This window comes from Narcine bancroftii, chromosome 9, assembly GCF_036971445.1.
Source record: "Narcine bancroftii isolate sNarBan1 chromosome 9, sNarBan1.hap1, whole genome shotgun sequence".
Taxonomy (NCBI): domain Eukaryota; kingdom Metazoa; phylum Chordata; class Chondrichthyes; order Torpediniformes; family Narcinidae; genus Narcine; species Narcine bancroftii.
In genome coordinates this window covers 27,957,772-27,982,210 of record NC_091477.1, presented here as the reverse complement: position 1 = coordinate 27,982,210, position 24,439 = coordinate 27,957,772, and the positions used below count along the sequence as shown (strand labels likewise).

At 36.5% G+C, this 24,439-nt stretch overlaps 1 protein-coding gene and 1 long non-coding RNA gene across 3 annotated transcripts in view; one reads left to right on the top strand and one right to left on the bottom strand.

Moving 5' to 3' along the window:
- Positions 1 to 10,661, top strand: part of LOC138743362 (uncharacterized) — a 39,304-nt gene extending 28,643 nt beyond the window's left edge. For both annotated transcript variants that reach the window (XR_011344831.1, XR_011344828.1), the window contains 2 exons: positions 8,949 to 9,058; positions 10,611 to 10,661. This is a non-coding gene — a long non-coding RNA (uncharacterized lncRNA). The remainder of the gene's footprint in view (positions 1 to 8,948; positions 9,059 to 10,610) is intronic.
- LOC138743359 (prostate androgen-regulated mucin-like protein 1) lies at positions 4,163 to 24,406 on the bottom strand. The gene is made up of 4 exons (XM_069898600.1): positions 24,179 to 24,406; positions 23,024 to 23,581; positions 6,644 to 6,722; positions 4,163 to 5,574 (listed from the first exon to the last, which is right to left on the bottom strand). Exons 1-4 carry the CDS (start codon positions 24,228 to 24,230, stop codon positions 5,490 to 5,492), a joined length of 774 nt encoding a protein of 257 aa, XP_069754701.1. The 5' UTR covers positions 24,231 to 24,406; the 3' UTR covers positions 4,163 to 5,489.
- Positions 24,407 to 24,439: the final 33 nt, after the last annotated feature.

The window sequence follows — 24,439 nt, the reverse complement described above, 5'->3', positions numbered from 1 at the left end:
GCCACTGTTGAATCCATTGGTCTATCTCAAAATTAATACCTAACGACTGAACTTTCCGAACTAACCTTCCATGTGGAACCTTATCGAAGGCCTTACTGAAGTCCATATAGACAACATCCACTGCTCTACCCTCATCAACATTCCTAGCCACCTCTTCAAAAAATTCAACAAGATTGGTCAAATATGACCTTCCATGCACAAACCTGTGTTGAGTGTTCCTGATCAGACCGTCTCTCCAGATACTTATATATACTCTCTAAGAACGCTTTCCATTAATTTACCTGCTACAGATGTCAAATTTAAAGGCTGATCATTTCTAGGCTTGCTCCTTGAACCCTTTTTGAACAATGGAACCACATGTGCAATACTTCAATCCTCCGGCACTCTCCCCATCTCTAATGGCATATGAAAAATCACTGTCAGAGCCTCTGCTATTTCCCAACTTCTCTCAAGGTCCTGGGAAAATCCTGTCAGGTCAAGGAGACTTATCCACCGTCATATGCTTCAAAAGCTCTAGTACTTCCTCTTTCTTAATCACTAGAGTCACCATAATTACCCTCTTTGCTTCCTTTACCCTGCACAATTCAATATCCTTCTCCTTAGTGAATACTAAAGAAAATAAATTATTCAAGATCTCCCCATCTCTTTTCACTCCACACACAGTTGTCCACTCTCATTCTCTAAGGGACCAATTTTATCCTTCACTTTCCTTTTGCTATTAACATACTTGTAGAACCCCTTTGGGATTTATTTTCACCCTGCTTGCTATAGCCACCTTGTACCTTCTTTTAGCTTTTCAAATTTCTTTCTTAAGATTCTTTTTACATTCAATGTATTCTCCGAACGTCGTTTTTCCTTGTTTCTTATACTTATTGTAGGTCTCCCTCTTTTGAACCATTTCCTATATCCCTTGAAAACCATGGCTCTCTCAAACTTTTGAGCCTACCTTTTAACCTAACAGGAACATAAAGATTTTGTACCCTCAAAGTATCACCTTTAAAAGACCTCCATTTCTCTACTACATCCTGCCAATAAAACAAATTGTCCCAATCCACTCCTTGTAAATCCTTTCACATCTCCTCAAATCTTACTTTTCCCCAATCAAAAACCTCAACCCTAGGCCCTGTCCTATCCCTTTCCAAAATTACATTGAAGCTAATGGTACTATGATCACTGGACCCGAACTTACCTCCATCACCTGACCTATCTCATTCCTCAACAGTAGATTCAACACTGCCCCTTCTCTAGTAGTACCTCTATATATTGCTGTTTTTAAAAAAAACTATCCTGCACACATTTTACAAACTCCAACCCATCCAGCCCTATCACAGAATGGGTTTCCCAATCTATATTTGAAAAATTAAAATCTCCCACAATCACAACCCTGTGCTTATTACAAATATCTGCTATCTTCCTACAAATTTGCTCCTCTAGTTCTTGTTCCCCATTAGGTGGTCTATAATTCCTCAATTCCACCCAAATAGCCTCCTGGACGAGCTCTCTAATCTATCCTGCCTAAGCACTGCTGTAATATTTTCTCTGACAAGCAATGCAACACCACCCCCTCTTGCCCCCTCCAATTCTATCACACCTAAAGCAACAAAATCCAGGAATAGTTAGCTACCAATCACATCCGTCCTGCAACCACGTTTTACTAATCGCTACCACATCATACTTCCAAGTGTCAATCCATACGCTCTGCTCATTGACCTCCCTTACAATGCTCCTAGCATTAAAATATATGTATTTCAGAGATTTCCCACTTCTTGCTCTCTATTTACCCCTATCTTTACAAACAACTCTATTATGTTCTCTTGCAAATGTTGATGTTCATGCAGAAATCTCTGACTTTGTGGCAAGGGAATGGACTCTGCCTTTCAACAGCACAATTGTCCTGGGAGTGTGTGACTGAAAATGGTGGGAGGAAGCCAGGACAGCATCCTCTCGCCCTCATTGCAATGTTTTTTTTTAACTTGTCCTTTAAACAATTTGGATAACACTCAAGAGATTTATCTCCTGGATATGTCAAGTGTGGAGCAAAATTGAATTAAACCAGAGTCTTATGTATATCATCAAACAGCATTTTACAGTTATAGTGGGAAGCCAATCTTCGATTGAAACCAGTGATGCAGTAATTGTTCTGGTACAATTATTAGGCATTACAACATACAGCTGACCTATTATCTCATTACAAAAGGGCTCAAACTTTCTTCATTATCCTTGAAGTAAATTGAGAAGTGCTGAGAATGTGAAATCTAAATGTTTACATTTTAAATTTAAAATTATAGTTTTTTTTATTTAAATGTAGACATACACCATGGTACCAGGCCCTTTTGGCCTACAATCCCCTGATACCCAATTACACCCAAATGACCTACAACCCCCACTACACTTTGAAGGGTGGGAGGAAACTGGAGACCCCGGGGAAATCCCACTCAGACACAGAGAGAATGTAACTCTTTACAGACAGTGTGGGATTCAAACCCCAGTCCTGATCGATGGCGCTGTAAGTGTTGCACCAACCACTACACTAACCATGCTGCACTAACAACTATTAACAAACTTGTTTATTAATCTTAACAAACATATCTTCCACTTTCTTCTCAACTTAACAATGCATCGTTTTAAAAGAAATATTCCAAAAAATAATGTGAATGGCATGAATAATCCTTTTATAAGAAACCAGAGCTACAAATGCAAAACTTTATGAATTCAACTTGTAAAACCACAGAATAAAATACATGAATAAATATTACTGACTACTCTTCCATTTTCTTTTTTTAAAGTTGCATGATTAATGGCAGGGCATTTGCTAGTAAATTCATCCCCTTAGTTTGGTTAGTTGTATTCTCACTTTTGAATCAAAAGGTTGTTTTGATTTGAAAGGGTTTTTTTTTTAAAAAACAAAAAGCTAATTCAGGGTGCCAGCCATCAATAACGGTCATGTGAATATTAAGAGGTACATGAGATCAGTGACTGCCTACATCAGTAAGTTTATTGAGGGCGTCACTGAGATCAAATGCTTCACAAGCAGGGCTAGCCAGAAACCATGGTTGAATCCAGAGGTCCAGGCCCTTCTCAGAGCTCGTGATACTTACTGCCTTCAGAACAGAAGAGAAGACAGCACTAAGATCAGCCAGTCCTAAATATTCCTGTGCAATCTGGAAGGCAAACAATGAGTACATACAGAAGATCCATAGACAGCTGTGTGACATTAGCAACACAAGGTGCATGTGGCAAGGGATCAAAACTCTAACAGGCCACAAGACAACCAAATGAGTCAAAGACAACCTCATCATTAAAATAAATAATGAATAAACTAAATTCCAAATTTCATTTGTTAAAATAGCCTTAGCTCAGAAATGTATTGCAATTACTTGGAAATCTGACTCTTCTCTACATTTAGCACAATGGACAACAGCTATGGAAAAAAATTATATATAATTTAAAGAACAAATATGACATATTTGTTAAGATATGGAAGTCATACTTGGATCATATAGGGGCCAAATTATAACTAATATAATAAAAAGTACAATATAGATACTATAGTATAAATACAGGTGACTTCCCCATATAGATTTTTATGGTCAATGTAATTGTGAGCCCTGATGGTGTGTGGGTTTATATTATGAAAGGGTGGGGGGGGGGGGAAGAAGAGAGGTCTGTTTTGTTTGTTATTTTGCAAGGAAAAAAGTTTTATACAGAGATAGATAGACATTGAAGAGTTATTATGTATATCTCTTTGTGTCTGCCACATTGACCACCGCCAGTGGGCTGATCTCGCCTCCAACCGTGCATCTTGGCACCTCACAGTTCGGCGAGCAGCAACCTCCTTTGAAGAAGACCGCAGAGCCCACCTCACTGACAAAAGACAAAGGAGGAAAATCCCAACACCCAACCCCAACCCACCAATTTTCCCTGCAACCACTGCAACCGTGCCTGCCTGTCCCGCATCGGACTTGTCAGTCACCAACGAGCCTGCAGCAGACGTGGACATATCCCTCCATAAATCTTCGTCCGCGAAGCAAGCCAAAGAAGATATTGTGGAAAAAAAATATTAAAAAATGACTAAGCACAGAGCAGGACAAGCTTAATTCTTCCACCCTTTGGGGCAGGAATGAGAAGGCAATCGTAGAATCTCTGATTGAGGCCAATCCTGTTAAATATTCAAAATGATTTTTATTGTTGTGTTAAAGAAAATAGAACTCAATACTCCCCACCACACCCATGATACTGTACTTGCAATAATGCTCAATGCAATCATTAGCCATATATTCTCATCAAAATGTTGATAACAAAAATATTGCATTTAAATATTTATTGGATAAATATCAAAAAATGCCTACTTACCAAGCATATTGTTTCACACTACATTTAGATACTCTTTAAAAATCTGAAGCAATGTTCTTAATTCAGTCCCACATTATAAATGATGTTCATTATTTCTGCTGTGTATTGGAGAAATCCAAAAAAACTTTAATGAATGAAGATCATTAACTTGAAATATAACTCTGTTTTCCCTCCAGAAATTCTGCTAGCTATTTCTGTTTTTAATTCCAGTATCTTGCTTTTGAAGTGGATTACCGTCTGGTATATATTTGAAAATATGCTTCATTCTTTTCTACTTTAGCTTAAATGCACATGTCAAGATTCCCGATAGATTTTGTAACAATAGTTATTTTCTATGAAGGTATTTTTTATAAATAAAGACCTCAATAAAAGATAGCCTCACATTAGATTAGAATCCATTTTCATTATTCTAGGTCAACCTACATCTATGTTAACTTGGTTGATGTTCTAATACCATTTTGAAAACTTAATTTGCCTAAAATCAAAGCCTCTTTGAAATTTAGGATAAATACTGTACATCTAAGTTGACCAAACTGGCAATAGCCAGTTACAAACTAGTAGTCCATTAAATCATAGAAAAAACACACTCCTTCACATAATAGGGACTATTTCTTTACACATTAATGAATAGCCACGCTGACCAGCTTTAAAGTAAGATCATCGTTGGCACTTCAAAATAATCTGCATTATCAGAAATTAAAGTGCATTTCAACAATATGGATCCAATATCCTGCTTAGGCAGACTTGTAGAGAATCTATCCTGTTTGCAAAAACAAGCAAGACAAATATACAAAGCGTTAACAATTGATACACGATTGGACTTGACACTTGTCAAATATACTTCATGCCATTAACATAAACATTTGAGAGAAATTAGAAAATTAATTCCAAGAATTGTAAAACTGACAAATACAAAGTACTTTAGAGCAATATTGATCTATGGCAGAGATACAAAATCAGGAACTAAACCAATGGAAAATGAAATGGGTTAAAAGAAACAATTATTGATTCACAAATGTAGATTTTGCTGACTCTCAAAATAATTTCACCCCTATTGTTTTTACTTGTTTCAAATAAAAGGAAATATATTCAGAGCTTTATGTAATTTTTTTGCCAAATATTTATTTAGCTTAATGTTATGCATCTTCAAATACAGGGTTATTATAATTGCTCCAAGATCCAATTAGATTGTCTTCCTGTAGACGGCTGTAGAACACTTTCCTACAAAGAAAAGAAAAGAATTTTTAATATTCTGCTCCACACTTTCATTAGCAAGAAGTTACTTCCAGTTCAGGTATTCAGTCTGAATTAGTATAATTCAATAATTATGCAATATCCATCAAACACTGAGCACAATCTTTTGTAGAGAATTAATTCACATTTCTAATGTATTTGGCCTTTCTACATTTAAATTATTTGAAAACAGAAACTTTGGATTTTTAAAAAGTTAATATTAATGACATTTAGTTGGGACACAATTATTTAATTGTACTTCAATGTCCTAAGGCAAAAAATATTATCCCTACTAATCTACCCCCTCCCTCTAAACAAGGTTATCTGTTCTCTATTGTAAATATAGACTATAAGTAAAGGGGGGTTTAACTACAGATCACGGATCATATCACAGAACATCATGATCACATCAGAGAAGTCAAAGGGAATTTTACGTGTGTTATTTGTATAATTTTTGCATTCAATATTATTTTTGGACATAGTACAAATTATGATTAATTTTTTTAATTCTTATAATTATAGAATTTGATGTCCTGAAAAAAATAAGTTATGTAATAATTATCATTATGCTTCTAATTTACAATTGACATGTGATATGTATATGATTTGATTGATCATTAGTTTACCCTGTGTAAACCAAATAAAATATTTTAAAAAGAAAAAATTACAGGATGGAGATGAAAATGTTTTAACATTGGGATTTCCAATCAAAAAGAATCACAGTTAAAGATCACTGAACAGGGTCCACTGTTTTGCCACAACAAAATAAAATCTATTTGTGAAGGTTGCTTATGCTTGGCTATTGGAGATTCCTGCTGCTCTAAACTTGTACACAGCTGTCATTTGATCTGGTGTAAAGTGTAATTAGTTGTAATAGGATAGAGATTCTGCTTCCACAATATGTGCCTGTTTAAAAATATGTTTTTATTAAGTGTAAAATCTGTATCACTGTTTGGTTAAGTATACTTTGTGTTTAAAGTATAGCGTGATTACTGCAGCTGAAAATATGATGCTTTCAGGTCAGCACTACTCCTTTATTTAAAATTCAGGAACTTACCTTTTCTTCAAAAATATCACCACTCCCAATAATGCAACAGCAATAAAAATCATGCACACTGTAACAATCGATGCTGTCCCTGTCGATAAAAAAACACAATTATGAATAAATGAATTATACATTTTCGCCCACATGAAATTCCTTCCATAAAAAGATCTCTAAACTGACAACATTACCTCAAATATTATTTCCCTGATGTATTCATTTAATAGTTCATAGAGCTTTTAACTGGAAAGTCTTTCCTGTATTTAGTTAAAATATTCAAAGCTTTTTTATCTGGAGGTAAAATTGCTGTATAAAAAAATACTTTTATGTTTATGACCTGCAAAAAAACAGAAAACGGCTATTTTTCAGTTATAATTAGAACTTTTTAAAGTTTGCAAAAATATCCATAATAAAAATAATTTAAAAAATTTCAGGTCCCAATGCAAAAGTCTTTATAACTCATCTTGCAGCTACTCAGAATGAATTTTCCCAAACTAAATAGAGATAGCTGCACTAAGAGAGCAACACAACAGCAAACTAATTTTTGGATAAATTCTAATATGAATGCAAATAACTCAAAAAAAAATTTTGCTTGGCCACGCAAGATGAAGCAGAGTTTGGGAAAGTCAGGTAAAATGTTATAAACCACCAAATTCAGTTTTCTTTGAATGTGGTGTGTTGGTCTTTTTAAACCGAGCCATAGAGAGCAACAGCATGGATGAAATGGTGAACCTTAACATTATTCAGCCACAGCTATACTCTGTTCAGCTCTGGGTATCACCTTTAGGAAGGATATGAAGCCAATGGAACATAATTTATCAATACGATCTCAAGAATAAGGAAAAGACAGAAAGACGTGCGATTGTTCTCTGTGAAACTTAAGAGTATGGGGATGTGGGGAAGACATTTAAAATCATGATGTAGACAAATAAACTGTTTTCATTAACAGAGGAATCAAGCAGGTAGTTTTGTGGTGATTGGCAAAAGAACCAAAGAAAACATGAGGAAAAAATATACTAAACAGTTAGATCAGTGGTTCCCAACCTTTCTCTTTCCACTCGCATGCCACTTTAAGTAATCCCTATGCCATCGGTGCTCTGTGATTAATAAGGGATTGCTTAAGGTGGTGGGTGGGAAAGGAAGGTTGAGAATCACTGCTCTAGACCCAATTGTTACTGAAATATTTTGCTTGAGAAAAATTGTCATTGGCCCATTTCCTTTGGAGTTATGAAACGATGCACATAATGAGTCAATCAGGTACAATTAAAACAGTGGTTTAGAAACTTTTTCTTTCCTCCCACATACCACCTTAAGCAATTCCTTACTAATCACAGAGCACCTATGGCATAGGGAATATTTAAAGTGGTATGTGAGTGGAAAGAAAAAAGTTGAGAACCACTGAGTTAGAGGTTTCAGACCCAAACCATTCACTGGTTAAAACAAATGAGTGGAAGTAGATTCAGTTGAATTTTCAAAGGAGATCAGTATATGTATATGCAAGGAAAGAATTTGAAGGAGAAGGCAATGAGCTGGATTGTTCTAACACAGAGTAATATGGGCGGCTGGATGGGCTGTATAGCATCCTTCTGCATTGCTACTAATATTGTGATTTTGAATTTTAAGACTCCATTTTTTTTTTTTGCTTTCTTATTTCTTCCACTTTGGTTGATTTTTTTTTTAATTAGCACAAACTCTGGAGTAGGATTACAATCTTCCATAAGGCACCTCAAATCCATGGATGCAAAGCTCCCTCGATCTGCTGGGATAATGTAGCTAACTTAATGAAATTAAGAAGTAAGACTGTATCAAAACTAAAATAAAACAAATCTCAGGTACAACTAAAAATTAACACAATCTCTCACCTTTGTATTAACTTCACTTTCTGACATTTCAAAACCAGCACCAGTACTTGCCAACTATGAGTGAGCAAACAAGTTTGAAACAAGAAGACTATCAAAGACATCAACTGAGAAATCATTTTCTAATCATCCGCCTGGTTCTTCTCATTTCTGACTCATCCTGTTTTGGCAATATGTAAATCTCAGATTTGTTTGATGGCTTTATAATGTTAAGATTCACCATTTCATCCATGCTGTTGCACGCTATGGCTCAGTTTAAAAAGACCAAGATACCACACTCCCTTTTGACTACATTTCCTGGTATCTGCTTCCATCTCTAAATCAAAAGATTTAGTCCCACTCTAGAGACTCGAGTCCCAAATTCTAGTCTAACACTCTTGTGCAATACTGAGGGAGTGCTGTGCCACAAGGGTTTGTCTTCTGACTGAGATGTTAAATTGGGTCTTTGTCTATCTTCTCAGGTGGATGTAAAAGATCTTGTGGCACTACTTCAAAGAAGGACGGAAGACTTCTCTCTCTAGTGTCCAATCAATATTCATCACTCAATCAGCATCAGTGAACAGATTAACTGGTAATTATTGCATTGATAGTTGTGGGAACTTGCCGTGTCCAAATTAACAATTGTCTTTTCTGGTGATTGTACTTTAAAATTATTTAATTTTCTGTATAACAAAATATATCCTAAGATTATGAAAGGCATCAAATAGACACTTTTTTTAAAATCAGTCCTGTCACCACATGATATGAGATTAGAGTTAACACAATTGCATTATAAAAATCAAGGATAGGTCAATGAAGGTCCATCCGGGGCATATTTTCCACTAATACTTATTAAACATTTTACTGTTGCATATACGAATGGGTATGTAATATGTAGTCAAAAACATTTAAATTCCTGTCCAAGCCTTTGACAACTCCTGACACATATCTATTTCATGTCCCACAAACTTTGTTAGTTCCATATTCATATGTTCAGTCATTCCACCAGGAAAGGCAACAAACAGACCAGGTATCAAATCCTAATTAAACACGTGTAAACTAATTCAAATCAAAGGAAAAGTAAAAGACCTATAGCCACAACCTGAAGTTGAAAGTGCTGCAACATTTTCCAACAGGGCAATACTATAAATGTAGAATAAGCTTATGTTATGTAAATAAAGGAAATATGATCACCTTCATGTTTTCTGTCACTGGCATTGTTTGAAAACCAAAACATGATTTTGGTTTGGCCAAGCATCAATGATCACAACTCAATGCAAGTTCCAGATAAGGCCACTTTTCCACAAGGTTATGTTCAATAAAGTTGAAAAATGTCTCGTACTTCCCATTTTATAGTAGTGCTTGAATATTGAATTATAACAATAAGTGTTTGGATCTCTCAATGTGTCTTTTTTTTTTACAGGTGTCCATTTTTGGGGAATATTTACTTACATTAGTTTCTCAAAAATAATCAAACAAATGATTAGCTTATGAATAAGGAAGTTAAACTGTGGAAAATAATATGTTCTAGTTAAGGCTTCTTTATTACAAATGCCTAAGGCTTTCCCCTCAAAACTGTTAATTTTTGTTGAGACTAAGAATCCAACTGGATTCCTTTTAATCACAGATCTTAATCTTGAACTATATAACCATTTATGCCTTTGGTTAACAAAATTCTACCATTCATATTGATGTCTTTCATAAATGTCTTTCATAATATAATGATTAAGGATGCTTATTCTTATGGAGTAAAACTTTAAAGTCCATAAATTAATGTTTATAAAGTCATTGCCACTTTACCCAGAGCTCAATAAGTACAGTATAAGCCGTTGTAAAGGATGATCCATTAAAATCAGAGTCGTTCAATACACCAGGTATAAAGTCTGTATCTTAACAGCAAAGTCTCAACACCGCTGCCATCTTCCCACTGGCTCCAATGCAATCTCGTCTATGCCTTGTTAGTTATTTGCCAAGTCTCAGCACTCCTCCACAGGCTCCATCCACCCAGTCTGACTGCCATTGGCTCTGTACAAGCTTTAAAAGACCTGTTACAGGAGCTGATGGTTTATTTTAAAATATGTAAATAAAATTGAAACCTTTACATGATCATTTGTTATTAAAATATTGTAATTTGCTTTTAACAGCATCCACTCTCAGCAGTATGTGCCAGATTTGGGAGTCGTCCTGTATAAAAGGTATCGCTCAAAACCAACATTTTAGATAGAAATTCTGGGGGTCATTCTATGCAGAATCATCCTATACAACGGGAAGTACAGAAGTAACATCAGAACAAAACACAATAGCTTTGATAAGCATCATAGCAGATGGTTATTTCATTGTACTCTCGAGCTGCCAGAAGCTCAGGACAAAGCAGTCTCTCTACACTGAAGTTTCATTTAAAATTATATTTCCTTTTAACATTGGAGGTGATTGAGCCTATAAAGTATATGCTCAGAGCAATTCCATCAATCCTATTCCCTCACTTCTTTCTGCAAATGCAAATAAAGTAAAATTACAATTTCCAAAATATTAAAATAGAAAAATACAATGCAAAACCAAAAGTTAGTAATCTGCTAGTAATCATCCATATTCCATGAAATATTTTCATATTGATATATTAAGATCTGCAGGTCAAAATTATCCAGTATAGCAGCAGTTTCCATCCAAATGATGAGAAACAGGGATCTAAATTTCTGTCAATTCTTTGGCAGAAGCTTTCACTCTCTGAAATTGCCATGGAAAGAAAGTTCATTTTCATGATTATGCAGTCACACCAAAATAAACTCACATGTTTACATGGAGTGAAAAATTGTACACAAGTTCTGAACAGTTTTGACCAAGGATGAACAAGAGGTGGAAAAAGAATAAATAAATGAGTGAAAAGAGTGGAAATTTAGGTTGCAAAAATTAGTTTGCAAGCAGCTGTTGAAGTAGCACAGCGCTCTTTTTGTGCCTCTCTGAGGCATCGTACTCAAAAGTTAGCACTGTAAAATTGGAAATAAATTTCACAATGGCTCAATGAAAGTAACTCCCAAAAGAAAAACAGCAACTGATTAGCATCTGGAATTCACTGCTGTGGGTTGAGAAGGGTAGTGAAGGTCGATGAAGTTATCGCGTTCAGAATGAACTGGATAAATACTCAAAGAGGGAAAATACAGCAAGAGGACAAGAGAGTAAAACAAGTTAAACTACTAGAGCATATTGTTGACATAGGCTAAAAAAAAAAACTTCTTCCATGCTGTCACTTTCCTCAACTTACACTTATGTCAAACCTATTATTAGAAGTAATTGGAATCACAGATCCCAGGTGACACAAATAAGATAAGCAAGTACCTAATTAAGTAGAATGTCCTCAGACATACCTTGGTCCTGATGTCCTAAATGTAGTGCCAAATGATTTTAGTGTTTTTGCATGGTAACTGAAAATATCCAGATATGATGGTTGTCTTTTCACAGATATTATTCAAAATAAGCTCATGTGCCGGTGTGACCAGTGGAAGAAACACCACGTTGAGGGTCATTAACGACTGTTTTTATTCAGATTCAGGGCACCCCTTTAAGGGCAGCATGAGCTCAGTCACCTGGTGCATTGTGACGTCATAATCGCTGCCCCAGGGTGGGCGCTGGAAGGGATGCTGGAGTCAGAGAGAAACCTCTGACGACGCCATTTCCCCATGGCTGCCCCGCCAACGTGGCGATACAAGCGGGGCCGGTTCGCCATGAGGATATGCGCCACCACACTCATCTAATTTTTGTCCCATGTATGTACTTACCTGTGCATTCAATTATCTGGAGCTCCCTTTATCTCTGACTTTAAGACACTCTTTCAAACTCACTACTTCTGATATATTTTGTGATCATTATTGTAAATTAGCAAATCATTTTGCTATTTTAATCCTATTTATTGTTTAAAATATAACATACAAGTGAGAGTACAGACCAACTATTGCTCTTTTTCATGCACATTTGACTTTGATTCAATACTGATTATGAAGTTTGATAATGTAACAAAAAATGTCAAGGAATGGATAGCAAAGAAGGTTGTGGAAGGATATAGAGAGAGGAAGATCAATGAGAAAATTGGGCAGAATTGTGACAAATGGAATTTCATCCCAACAGCTGAGAGGTAATGCATTTGGGCGGTCAAATACTAATCAGATACATCCCATAAATGGCAGGGACCACAGGAAATATTGATGTTCAGAGTGGAACTATTCTTGGAATGTATGTTCATAATTCACTGAAAATGTTAACATAGGTGGGTAGGGTAGTGAAGAAAGTTTTTGGCATGTTTTTAATTCATAGATTTGAGACATTGAGCTTGAATGTTATAATACAGCTCCACAAACCATTTGTTAGGCTATATTTGGAGTGTTTACGCTTTTCTGGCTGTCATACTATAAAAAGGATGTTTGCAGCATTGGAAAGAGTGCATATTAGATTCATCAAGATATTAAAAACAAACTTGGAGGAGCTCTGCCACTCATTTGTGGAGGAAAAAGAAATGTTGATATTTCAGGTCAATATCCTGCATCAAGACTTATGTATGGCCTCTATTCTTTTCCCTCCATAGATGCTGCTTCACCTGCTCAGTTCCTTCTGAAGATAACAGCATCTGCAGTCTCTTGGGTCTTCATCATGATGTTGCTTGGAATTGAGAACTTATGTGGAGAAATTGGTTTGTTCTCACTGGAATGTTGGAGACTCAGGGGTGATTTTCTGGAGGTTTATAAAATTATGAGGTGCACAGATAGGAGAGTCAGTCTTTTTCCTAGTGTGGGAGGGCTGAAACGGGAGGACAAAGGTTTAAGGTGAAAGAGGAGAAATTTAAACAAATCAGAAAAATATTTTATTTTAATTTTCATAGACTTGTCAAACTTTATAACCTTTTTTAACATTCATTTAGCATAGGGTGTGTATCCCCCCCCCCCCACCCACCCCCCGCATCCTCGTACAACTGAAAGTGCCATCAATTAAATTATCTCGATAGCAAAACAAAAAAAAACAACCCTCCCAATTTATCTTTACCCCCACCCCAGGCACCTATAACCAAACTATTGGTGCCAATTCCCCTGTCATTTTGATGCGTGCCTAATGCACCCATCTACCACTTGTTTTTCCCTCCCTTTTCCTTTAGCTCCCCGTATTCATTCTTACTTCTAATATACATTCATCTTTAAACATTAACATCATGAAAAAAACACATCCTCCACATATTCTTCACATTTACAATATTTGCAGTCCATCTTTCTCCTAATTCCCTCTTTCCACCTTATTTACATTTACACTTAATCCCGAAACAGTGGCAGCATTCTTACCAAGACCATTGCCTCTGTTGGATCCTTAAAAAACTTTCTTTCCCCTTCTGCCCTTACTGGGTTACTGGGTGAAGGAGGGTAAACTTAATTCCATTTTGTTTCAGGCTCCTTTTAACTGGGTCAAATCCCCTCCTGTGTTTCAATAGCACCACGCTTGTATCCGGGTACAATAAAACCTTCTCCCCCTCATATTCCACCAGACCCCCCCACTGGCCATTGTACCTACCACCGCCACCGTAAAATCAGCTCTCTATCCTGGTAGTGAAAGAGCCTTACCAGGTTAGAGCATGGTCATTGGTTTGGCACTGGGTGGAATTGGGGGGAGGGGATCACGAGAGACCAGTGGGCCAATTCTATTCTTCGATTATTTCCAATTGGTTCCCTCCCCAGTATATCTGGGATCCTCTTTTTCAAGAACTATACCATGTCTCTTCCTTCCTTACCCTCCTTCACTCCCACAATTTTAACCGTATTCCTCCTGTTGATGTTTTCTAAGGTATCTATCTTTACGCTAACCTTTTCCCATGCATCCATTTCACTCTCTCTCAATTCTCTCTTCTGTTTCTGTCAGGTTTTCCAGCCTTTTTTTGATCGCCCCCTGCCCTGCCACCAGTGACTTCAAAGTTCTTTTTATCTGGCCATTGGTCCAGTATCTCTCTGGCAAAGGACATCAGGCCCTCTGCCCCCTTCTTCTGTTTTTCACCTCCTTGTAATGTCCTTCTTTTACACTTGTTCTTTCTAATTCCTCTTCTTCCTCCTCCTACACCTCGCTTTCCAACTCCAGGCCCTCCTTCCACACTATTTTCCCACTAAATCCCCTCTGGCCGTGCTGCTCCTGGAGTCTTTTTTTAAATATAATTTTTTTATTTTTCACACTGTGAACCATATCAACCAAAATATGTACAAACATATCTCATTAAATTTACACAGTGGTTTTTTCTCCCCTTATTTTCCCCCACTTTCCTTCCCACCCCTCTACCCACCCCCCTTCCAAAACCCATAAATATTCAACATACACAATACAATAAAACCATAAAACAATATTTTCACACAAAAGAAAATAAACAAGAAAAATGTGTCATCTATTTATTACACACTGAATCTAGTCATTTTGTCTTCTTATCATTTTCGTTCTCATTTTAGGGGATGGAGGTCATAGGCAAGCTCTCTCTGATATGTTCCATGTATGGTTCCAAATTTGTTCAAACATTATGACTTTATATTTTAAATTATATGTTATTTTTTCCAATGGAATACATTTATTCATTTCCATGTACTATTTCTGTATACTCATGCTCGCTTCCATTTTTCAAGTTGACATTATACATTTTTTTGCTATCACTAAGGCTATCATAATGAATTTTTTTTGCACTTTATCCAATTTGAGGCCTAATCCTCTACTTTTTACGTTACTTAAAAGAAATATGTCTGGTCTTTTTGGTATGTTATTTTTTATAATTTTGTTTAGTATCTGATTTAATTCTTCCCAAAACGTATTTACTTTCGTACATGCCCAAGTTGCATGTAATGTTGTTTCCATTTCCTTCTTACAGCAAAAACATCGATCTGATAATGTTGAATCCCATTTTTTTTAATTTTTGAGGAATAATATATACCCAGTGTAACCAATTATACTGTATCATGTCTAACCTTGTGTTTATTGCATTCTTAGTTCCAGAACATAACTTTTCCCATGTTTCATTTTTTATCTTTAGGTTTAGATCCTTTTCCCACTTCTGCTTAGGTTTATAGTTTATTTCATTTTCCTTATCTTGCAGCTTAATGTACATATTGGTTATAAATCTTTTGATTATCATTGTGTCTGTAATCACTTATTCAAAGCTGCTTCCTTCAGGTAATCTCAAGCTGTTTCCCAATTTATCCTTTAAATAAGCTTTCAATTGATGATATGCAAACATTGTACCATGAGTTATTCCATATTTATACTTCAACTGTTCAAATGTTAATAAATTATTTCCCAAAAAACAATTTTCTATTCTTTTGATTCCTTTTCTCTCCCATTCTCTAAAGGAAAGGTTGTCTATTGTGAAAGGGATTAGTGGATTTTGCGTCAATAGTAATTATGGTTTTTGATAATTTGTTTTTTTCCTTTCTAAGTGGATCTTCTTCCATGTATTAAGTAAATGATGCAGTACTGGTGAGTTTTTATATTGCACCAGCTTTTCATCCCACTTATAAAGTATATGTTCCGGTACCTTTTCCCCTATTTTGTCCAGTTCTATCTTAGTCCAGTCTGGTTTTTCCCTTTTCTGGTAAAAATCAGATAAATACCTTAATTGTGTGGCTCTGTAATAATTTCTAAAATTTGGTAACTGTAAACCACCTTGATTATACCTCTCTGCTGATTTATCTAATGCTACCCTTGGATTCCTCCCTTTCCACAAGAATTTACTTATTATTCTCTTTAGTTCCTTAAATAAATTTTCTGTTAAGGGAATTGGTAATGTTTGAAATAAGTATTGTATCCTTGGGAGCACATTCATTTTAATGCAGTTTACCCTCCCTATCAACATCAGGGGTAATTCTTTCCAATGTTCTAAGTTATTAGTGGTTGATAATTTTGTTTCTACAAGTGTCTTAAGTTGTTATCTAACCTGATCCCTAGGTATCGGATTGCTTGTGCTTGCCATTTAAATGGTGATTCTTTGTTAAATTCTGTATAATCCACATTACTCATTGGCATCACTTCACTTTTATTTGCATTGATCTTGTACCCTGATATTTCTCCATATTCCTTCAATTTCTTACTGATTCTTTTACTGATACCTCTGGTTCTGTTAGGTATACTATGATGTCATCTGCAAATAAGCTGATTTTATACTCCTTCTCTTTTATTTTGATCCCTTTTATTTTATTTTCTATTCTTATCAGTTCTGCCAAAGGTTCTATTGCTTAGGCGAACAATGAGGGGGATAGTGGGCATCCCTGTCTAGTTAACCTACTTAATTTAAAGTGACTCTATACATATCCATTTACTGTTGCCTTCGCCAATGGTCCATTATACAATCTTTTAATCCAATTTATACATTTTTCTGGTAGATTGAACTTCTGTAATACTTTAAATAAGTAATTCCACTCTACTCTGTCAAAGGCATTTTCTGCGTCTAGAGCAACAGCCGTTGTTGGTTCCTTATTTCCTTGAACTGCGTGAATTCGATTAATAAGTTTGCAGACATTGTCTGCTGTTCGTCTTTTCTTAATAAATCCAGTTTGATCTTGTTTTACTATTTTAGGTACACAATCAGCCAATCTGTTTGCTAATAATTTTGCTATTATCTTATAATCTGAGTTAAGTAGAGATATTGGTCTATATGATGCTGGTATTAATGGATCATTTCCCATCTTTGGTATTACTGTAATTATTGCTGTCTTACATGAATCTGGCAAGTTTTGTGTTTCTTCTATTTGGTTCAATACTTCCAGGAGAGGAGGAATTAGTAACTCTTTAAATGTTTTATAAAATTCTATTGGAAATCCATCCTCTCCTGGTGTTTTATTGTTTGGCAGTTTTTAAAAAAAAATATCCTGTACTTCCTCTATTTCAAATGGTTTTATTAGTTTGTTTCTTTTCTTGCAGTTTCGGCAGTTCAATTTTAGCTAAAAATTCCTCTATTTTATCATCTTTCCCCTCATTCTCAGTTTGATACAATTGTTCATAAAATTCCTTAAAATTTTCATTAATCTCTGTTGGATTATATGTAATTTGTTTGTCCTTTTTCCTTGATGCCAGTATTGTTCTTTTAGCTTGTACTAAGTTGCCAGGCTAATATTTTGTGTGTTTTTTCTCCCAGGTTGTAATACTTTTGCTTTGTTTTAATTATGTTCTTCTCCACCTTGTACGTTTGTAATGTTTCGTATTTAATTTTCTTGTCCACCAATTCTCTCCTTTTCATTATATCATCCCTTTTTACTAATTCCTTTTCTGTACTTACTATCTCCCTTTCCAACTGCTCTATTTCCCGATTGTAATCCTTTTTCATCTTAATCACATAACTTATTATCTACCCTCTAATGAAGGCTTTCATTGCATCCCATAATATAAATTTGTCTTTCACTAATCCTGTGTTTATTTCATAATATGTTTTAATTTGGTGTTCAATAAACTCCCTAAATTCCTGTCTTTTAAGTAGCATGGAGTTTAACCTCCATCTATATGTTCTTGGTGGGATGACCTCCAGTTCTATTGCTAATAATAGGGGTGAATGATCTGATAGTAGTCTAGCTTTATACTCAGTTTTCCTATTTCTCCCTTGAATATGGGCTGACAACAAAAACATATCAATCCTTGAGTAAGTTTTGTGTCTACTCGAATAATATGAAAATTCCTTCTCTCATGGGTGTTGCCTCCTCCATATATCCATAAGTTTCATTTCCTGCATTGATTTAACCATAAATCTGGCTACTTTATTCTTTTTACTTGTCTTTTGTCCAGTTTTATCTAACATTGGGTCCAAATTAAGGTTAAAATCCTCTCCTATCAATATATTTCCTTGTGTTTCTGCAATCTTCAAAAAAATATCTTGCATAAACTTTTGATCCTCCTCGTTAGGTGCATATATATTGAGCAAATTCCAAAATTCTGAGTATATCTGACACTTTATCATTGCATACCTCCCTGCCGGATCTATTATTTCCTCCTCTACTTTGATTGGTACATTTTTGTTAACTAGTATGGCTACACCTCTAGCTTTTGAATTATAGGATGCTGCCGTTACGTGTCCTACCCAGTCTCTCTTTAGTTTGTTATGTTTCGCTTCAGTTAGATGCGTTTCCTGAACAAATGCTATATCTATTTTTTCCTTCTTCAATAAATTTTGTAGCCTCTTTCTTTTAATTTGGTTATGTATTCCATTAATGTTTATAGTCATATAGTTCAACATGCCCATCTTATATCTTGCATACACCTCTTTTCCACCTCTTTGCCACCTCCATCCCCCTTTTCCCCAGTTTCATCTCTTAGTTTTCTCTTATTACACTTAATGTACAACAACACATTTAAGACAAAGTACCCCTGCCGTTCCCACATCCACTAATACCTTAACCCCAAAAGTTCCCCCCCCCCCTGAGTTGTCCCATACCCGTTGCAGGGCAACCACAACTCCCCTTTTCATTTGGATTGTGATTTTATTTGCAGTGTCAACTGATTTTGCAGTAATAGTTATTCCCCCTCCACCCAGCCCTCTCCAGAAAACACTTTTTTTTTAAAACATATATAACAAAGGTCCCTCTCTTCTTACTCCCTTCTTTCCCTTCTCTTTTCCCTCTTTAGTTCTTTACATATACATTGTTTTTACATTTTTATATATACTTTATCGCCATTCTTCATTCCTGTTACATCTCTTCATCTCTTCTCCTGTCCAGCAAACGTTCTGCGAATTCTTGCGCTTTCTCTGGATCCAAGAACAGTCTGTTTTGCTCCCCAGGGATAAATATTTTAAGTACACCTGGCTGTCTTAACATAAATTTATTACCTTTTTTCCCATAGGATCGATTTTGCTGTATTAAACTCCTTCCTCTTCTTTAAGAGTTCAAAACTTATGTCTGGGTAAAAAAATATTTTTTGACCTTTGTATTCCAATGGTTTATTATCTTCTCTAATTTTATTCCTTGCCTGTTCCAGTATATTTTCTCTTGTCATGTATCTCAAAAATTTTATAAGATGGATTTTGGTTTTTTATGTGTCTGTGGTTTCGGAGCTAATGCTCTGTGTGTCCTTTCTATTTCCATTTCTTCCTGCATTTCTGTCATTCCCAGGACCTTCGTGATCCATCCTTTAATAAATTCCATCATGTCTGTGCCTTCTTCACCCTCCTTCAGGCCCACTATTTTTATGTTGGTTCGCCTACTATAATTTTCCAACATATCAATTTTCTGAGATAACAACTCTTGTGTCTCTTTAATTTTTTTGTCACTTTCTTCCAATTTTTCTCTTAAGTCATTCACTTCCATTTCTACAGCCGTTTCCCGTTCTTCCACATTCTCTACTCTTTTCCCTATTTCTGTCATTACCAGTTCTAACTTTTGCATTTTATCTTCTGTTCTTTTCATTTTTCTTTTAATTGCATTAAACTCCAATGATGACCATTCTTTTAGTGATCTCATTTGTTCTTCAAAAAAGACTTTATCAATATTCTGTTCATCAGTTTTACCTTTTATTTCTCTTTGTCCATCAGTTTTACCTTCTATTTCAATGTGAAGATCTTGGTCTTCTTCCTCTTCTTCTGTGTCTGTATCTGTGTTTGTGTCTTCTTGTTCTCTTCTTTGTGAATGTGTCTCTTCTGTTTTTCCTGATGAGCTGCTTGTATCTCTTTGTCGGGCCTCTTCTTGCTGGGCCTCTTGTTGCTGTTCCTCCCTCCTGGGCTGCTCATCTGTTGTGCTTCTTGATGTTGGTCTTCTTGTTGATCTTCCCTCCGTCTGTCTTCTATGTCTGTCTCATCACACCCTATTTTGCTCTCCTCATTATCCTCCAGCTGAGAGCCCTGGTGCCGGGCATCCCTCAGCTGCTTGCTCTGTGACAGCCCGCTCCTCTGCTGAGCCCCCCTCCCACCAGTGTCCTCTTTCTCCTTTGATTGCGCACTTTTGTTTGTCTCCGAGAGCCAATTTTATAGTGCACCGGCTGGTGGGTCACGACTCTGTAGGGCAGGCACTGACCTCGAGGGTCGGGCGCTCCTCGTTACCAAAACATCCTGTTCCTTCCTGCAGGTAAAGCCTTCTTTTTTTCCAGTTGTTCTTACTTCCTCCTTTTTGGAAGCCATCTTCTTTCTCTTCTCTATATCTTTATCTTCTATTTCTTATACTCTATTCTTGTTATGCTTTGCTTTTTCCTAACTTTTTTTTCCTATTTTCCTGGAGAGGGCTGGTTTTCCCGACCAGCCACTACTCCTTCACGTGACTCCCCTCCTGGAGACTTCCAGGCCCAACACCTCAAACATCCTCCAACGCCTCGGACCCAACCTCTTCATGCCCACCAGTTGGAGCTGTCTTCCCAGGTAAGTCCTTGTCTTCAACTTTACTTTTTCTTCCAGCCAGCGAGGTCTTTCTCTCCACCGCTGACTCCACCTCAACTTGGCTCACCCTACCTCAGGTCCCCAACTCTCCCACACCCGACAAAGCTCCCATCACTGCCCATGTCGCAGTCCACATCTCCTCGGTTCATTTCCCCCAACCTCAGATCCCCAAACCGTCCACGCCCAACAGCACTCCTATTCCCGTCAGCTCCACCTTGACTAGGCCCCCGCAACCTCAGACCTCTGCATCTCCCATAGCAGACAGCACTCTCATTGCTTCAGTTGTATACTTCCCCTGACCCCCTCGAGATCCAACCTTATCGGGGCCATCCTGTTTCTTCCTCCCAGGTGAGTCCCATTCCCTTGGAAAGCTTCGGGTCTCCATTGTCACTACCACCACCACCACCGACGTCCTGCTAGGCCCCAGGTCAGCATCTCCACCTCCACCATGCGATGAGTCTCTTCCTCTGTCCTGACTCTTTGTTCTTTTTCCCATCTTTTTTCTTTCCCTTCTCACTCTTTCTTCTATTTATATCCTTGATTGTCTTCCTTCTTTTGGGGTCTTTTTATTTTGGGGGATCTTCTTGTATCTATCTTTTATTCTCTTTTCCTCAGGGAGCTCTTGGGTCACTCTACAAGCCCCTCGCCACCATCTTGGATCTCCCAGAAAGGCAACTTTTTCACACAGAGGGTAGTGGTTATACGGTATGAGCTATCAGATGAAGTAACAGAGGCTAGTAAAATTACAGCATTTAAAAGGCATTGGACAGGTACCATACTTGGCTTTGAAAAGACCTATTGCGCGTAAATGTGATTAATAAAACATTCACAATTATGAGGAAAATTTGTCACTGTCCAACAATTTTTAAAAATTCAGTTAGTCTGGTTATATTTTGAATAAAGTAGATTTTACTGGAGATGCTCTTTTCAATGAATTATATAAACAAAATCAAATAGAGACCTAAAGCAATGCATACAAAAGACGTTTCTTTCTCCTGTGTCAGTGGATCATGATTCTGGAGCATTTGTGCTAACATTTTACCATGTAAAGAGAGTGGAGAAATATTTGAACAGTTTATTCTGGAACACTGTCACAGTTGTCTGCATTGATTGTGTTAACTTAAATATGTTAAATTGTTTTCAAATATTTTAACATTCAGTGGTTTTTAAACATTTAATATAGTGATTAATTTTAATTATTTAAATATGTTTTTGAAAGTCAGAGGCTGCTCTCCATGGCACTTTGCCAAGCATCCTCAATGCAACTTTGATCATAAAATTGCTGGGACAAGAATGGACCTAAAAGGTTAGCCAGCAGCATGACAGGCAGCTCACAGAAATTCTGGGCCAAAATCATTCAGATTAATTACAGCTAATTAATGTCAACTGCAAAGAAAATTAACAACCATTTGGTTAAATTTGATGAATACTTTAGAAATTTAGATTTTAAGATAAAATTATTTTATTCTCACTTAATCCAATCTTCATTTCCCTCTCTTTCTCCTTTAACTGACTGGACATTGAATTCACTAACTGTAAGCTGGACTTTCTCTTCAATACTTTAGCTGTAAATTTCTTCATTTTGTTTGATGATACAGTGCATAATTCACTTCAGTATTATCATCTTACACATTTAGCATCTATGCATGCAAAACAAATGCATTAAAAACTTAGACATGATGGTATGATGAATTAATCTGAACGATATCCTGCTCCAACAAACTATGGCTCAACAAGCTTCACAACTGACATTAAAACAGATCACTGTTAAGAAACTTAAATTAATTCAAAATGTCTTTCTTCATATTGGCATTTCATCATATGGGGAAGCATCTTGTTCTCTCCATATCCCAATATCCTTCTGATTTTGTGTAACCTAATACAGAATAATACATAGCTCTATCCAAGGTGTTACTGATGTTTACAATTCATCTTTTTTTTATATCATTTGAGATTAGATCTAGAAATCTATTGGAATGTTTGATCATTGAACCAAGTTGCTTCCAAGTTATCCTTTTAAATAAACTTAAACATTCAATTCTCCCATATTACAGACATTGTTCCTGCCAATTTTACCATCACCTCATACTTCAGAAGCAATAGAAAAAAAATTAACCCAATGGATAAGACTAAGTTCATCATAAATATTTCACTAGAGTAATATGCAGTCCTCTAACCAAACATATTTGGAATAGTACTAGAAATTCTCACCTGAATTGGTTGGAGCTGCATATCTGATTTCTCTTTCCGTGCTAGTTATACTCCAAGATGATAAAAGAGTGGTAGAAGCATCAGGTTTTGTCAAGGTGTCACTGGAGACCTTAATTGCAGTGACCTCTGTGTGCTCCATGCTGTTTGTAGGGGAGGTTGGCTCCCTGCTAGTGGAAATATGCTGTGAAATGGTTTGGACCAGATCAGTCAGCGAATTATCAGTTTTGTTCGTTGTATTGTCGCCTTTTAAAGAACTATCTGTCATGTTAAGTGAGTAGCTTGTCACTATTACTGAACTATTAAAAATTGTATAAGATGCTATGGTGGACTGTGGTGTTGTGGCATTGTTTTGAAAAATGTGGTTTAATGCCACAGTAGATGTTTCTGCATCGACTTTTGTACTGCGACCTACTTTTGTACTGTGTGTCTTTCCATTTTGCAAGCTTGTGGCGAGAGGCGTGGAAGAGCTAAACGTGGTAGATGAATTTTCTGATAGAAATACACTGACGTCTGTTGAAAAACCTGCTGGTGCTGTTTCGTGCACAGATTGGTCAATAGCTGGTGAAAAGAAGGAGAAAATGATTACTGCTGATTTAGCTCCCACGCATGCACACATTCACCTATTGCAATGAGGAATATTCATATTTGAGACGCCAACGACGCGGAATCCAATCTGGTGTATTGTTGGTTGGAAATGCACCCACTTTCTTACTCTCCAAGACACTTTCTGAATTGACAGCTCCGCTCCACATACGTTGCTATTTATTTTTTGAGTCCATAAAATAGGGGATCTTAGACACTCTCATCTAAGCAATGGTAACATAAGACTGGCTGCCTTGTTATTTTTGTAGTACAGTGTCCTGTTACTGTACGCCGAACATTAAATTGGATTGCGATGGAGCCCGGTGAAATCACCACATCGCCGACTGGAAACATTTTATTACAATGTATTGGTTGTTCAAATTAATTTGGCCAAAATCCATTTGTAAAACAAAACTTATCAGATTTTAAAAAGTTATGTCTGACTAACACGACCAAATATATTGAGTATATTACAATATTTGACATTTTGTAAATAATTATCATACTGTTAATTATAAAAGTGTTGTTCATTTCGCTAAAACCTAAGATAGTAACATCTCAGATGGTACATACCTGAGGAAAAAATAAAGTGCTGCCACACAAGGAGCATCAGTTTCGCCCACATTTTGCATCTGAGGATATGGGTTCTTTTCCGTCCCAAATTGGTTCACGCCTCCAAAATTGCAAACATAAGTTCTGGAACAGAAATTGCACTTGGTGCGGAAAAAAAAGGCAGCTCAAGTGAGTAGCGACAGCTTGAAACCGGAATTGAAAGGAGTCGACGAAGGTTTATGTTCAGTAAACTGGAGCGGTGCGTCAATAGACCCAGCCCAC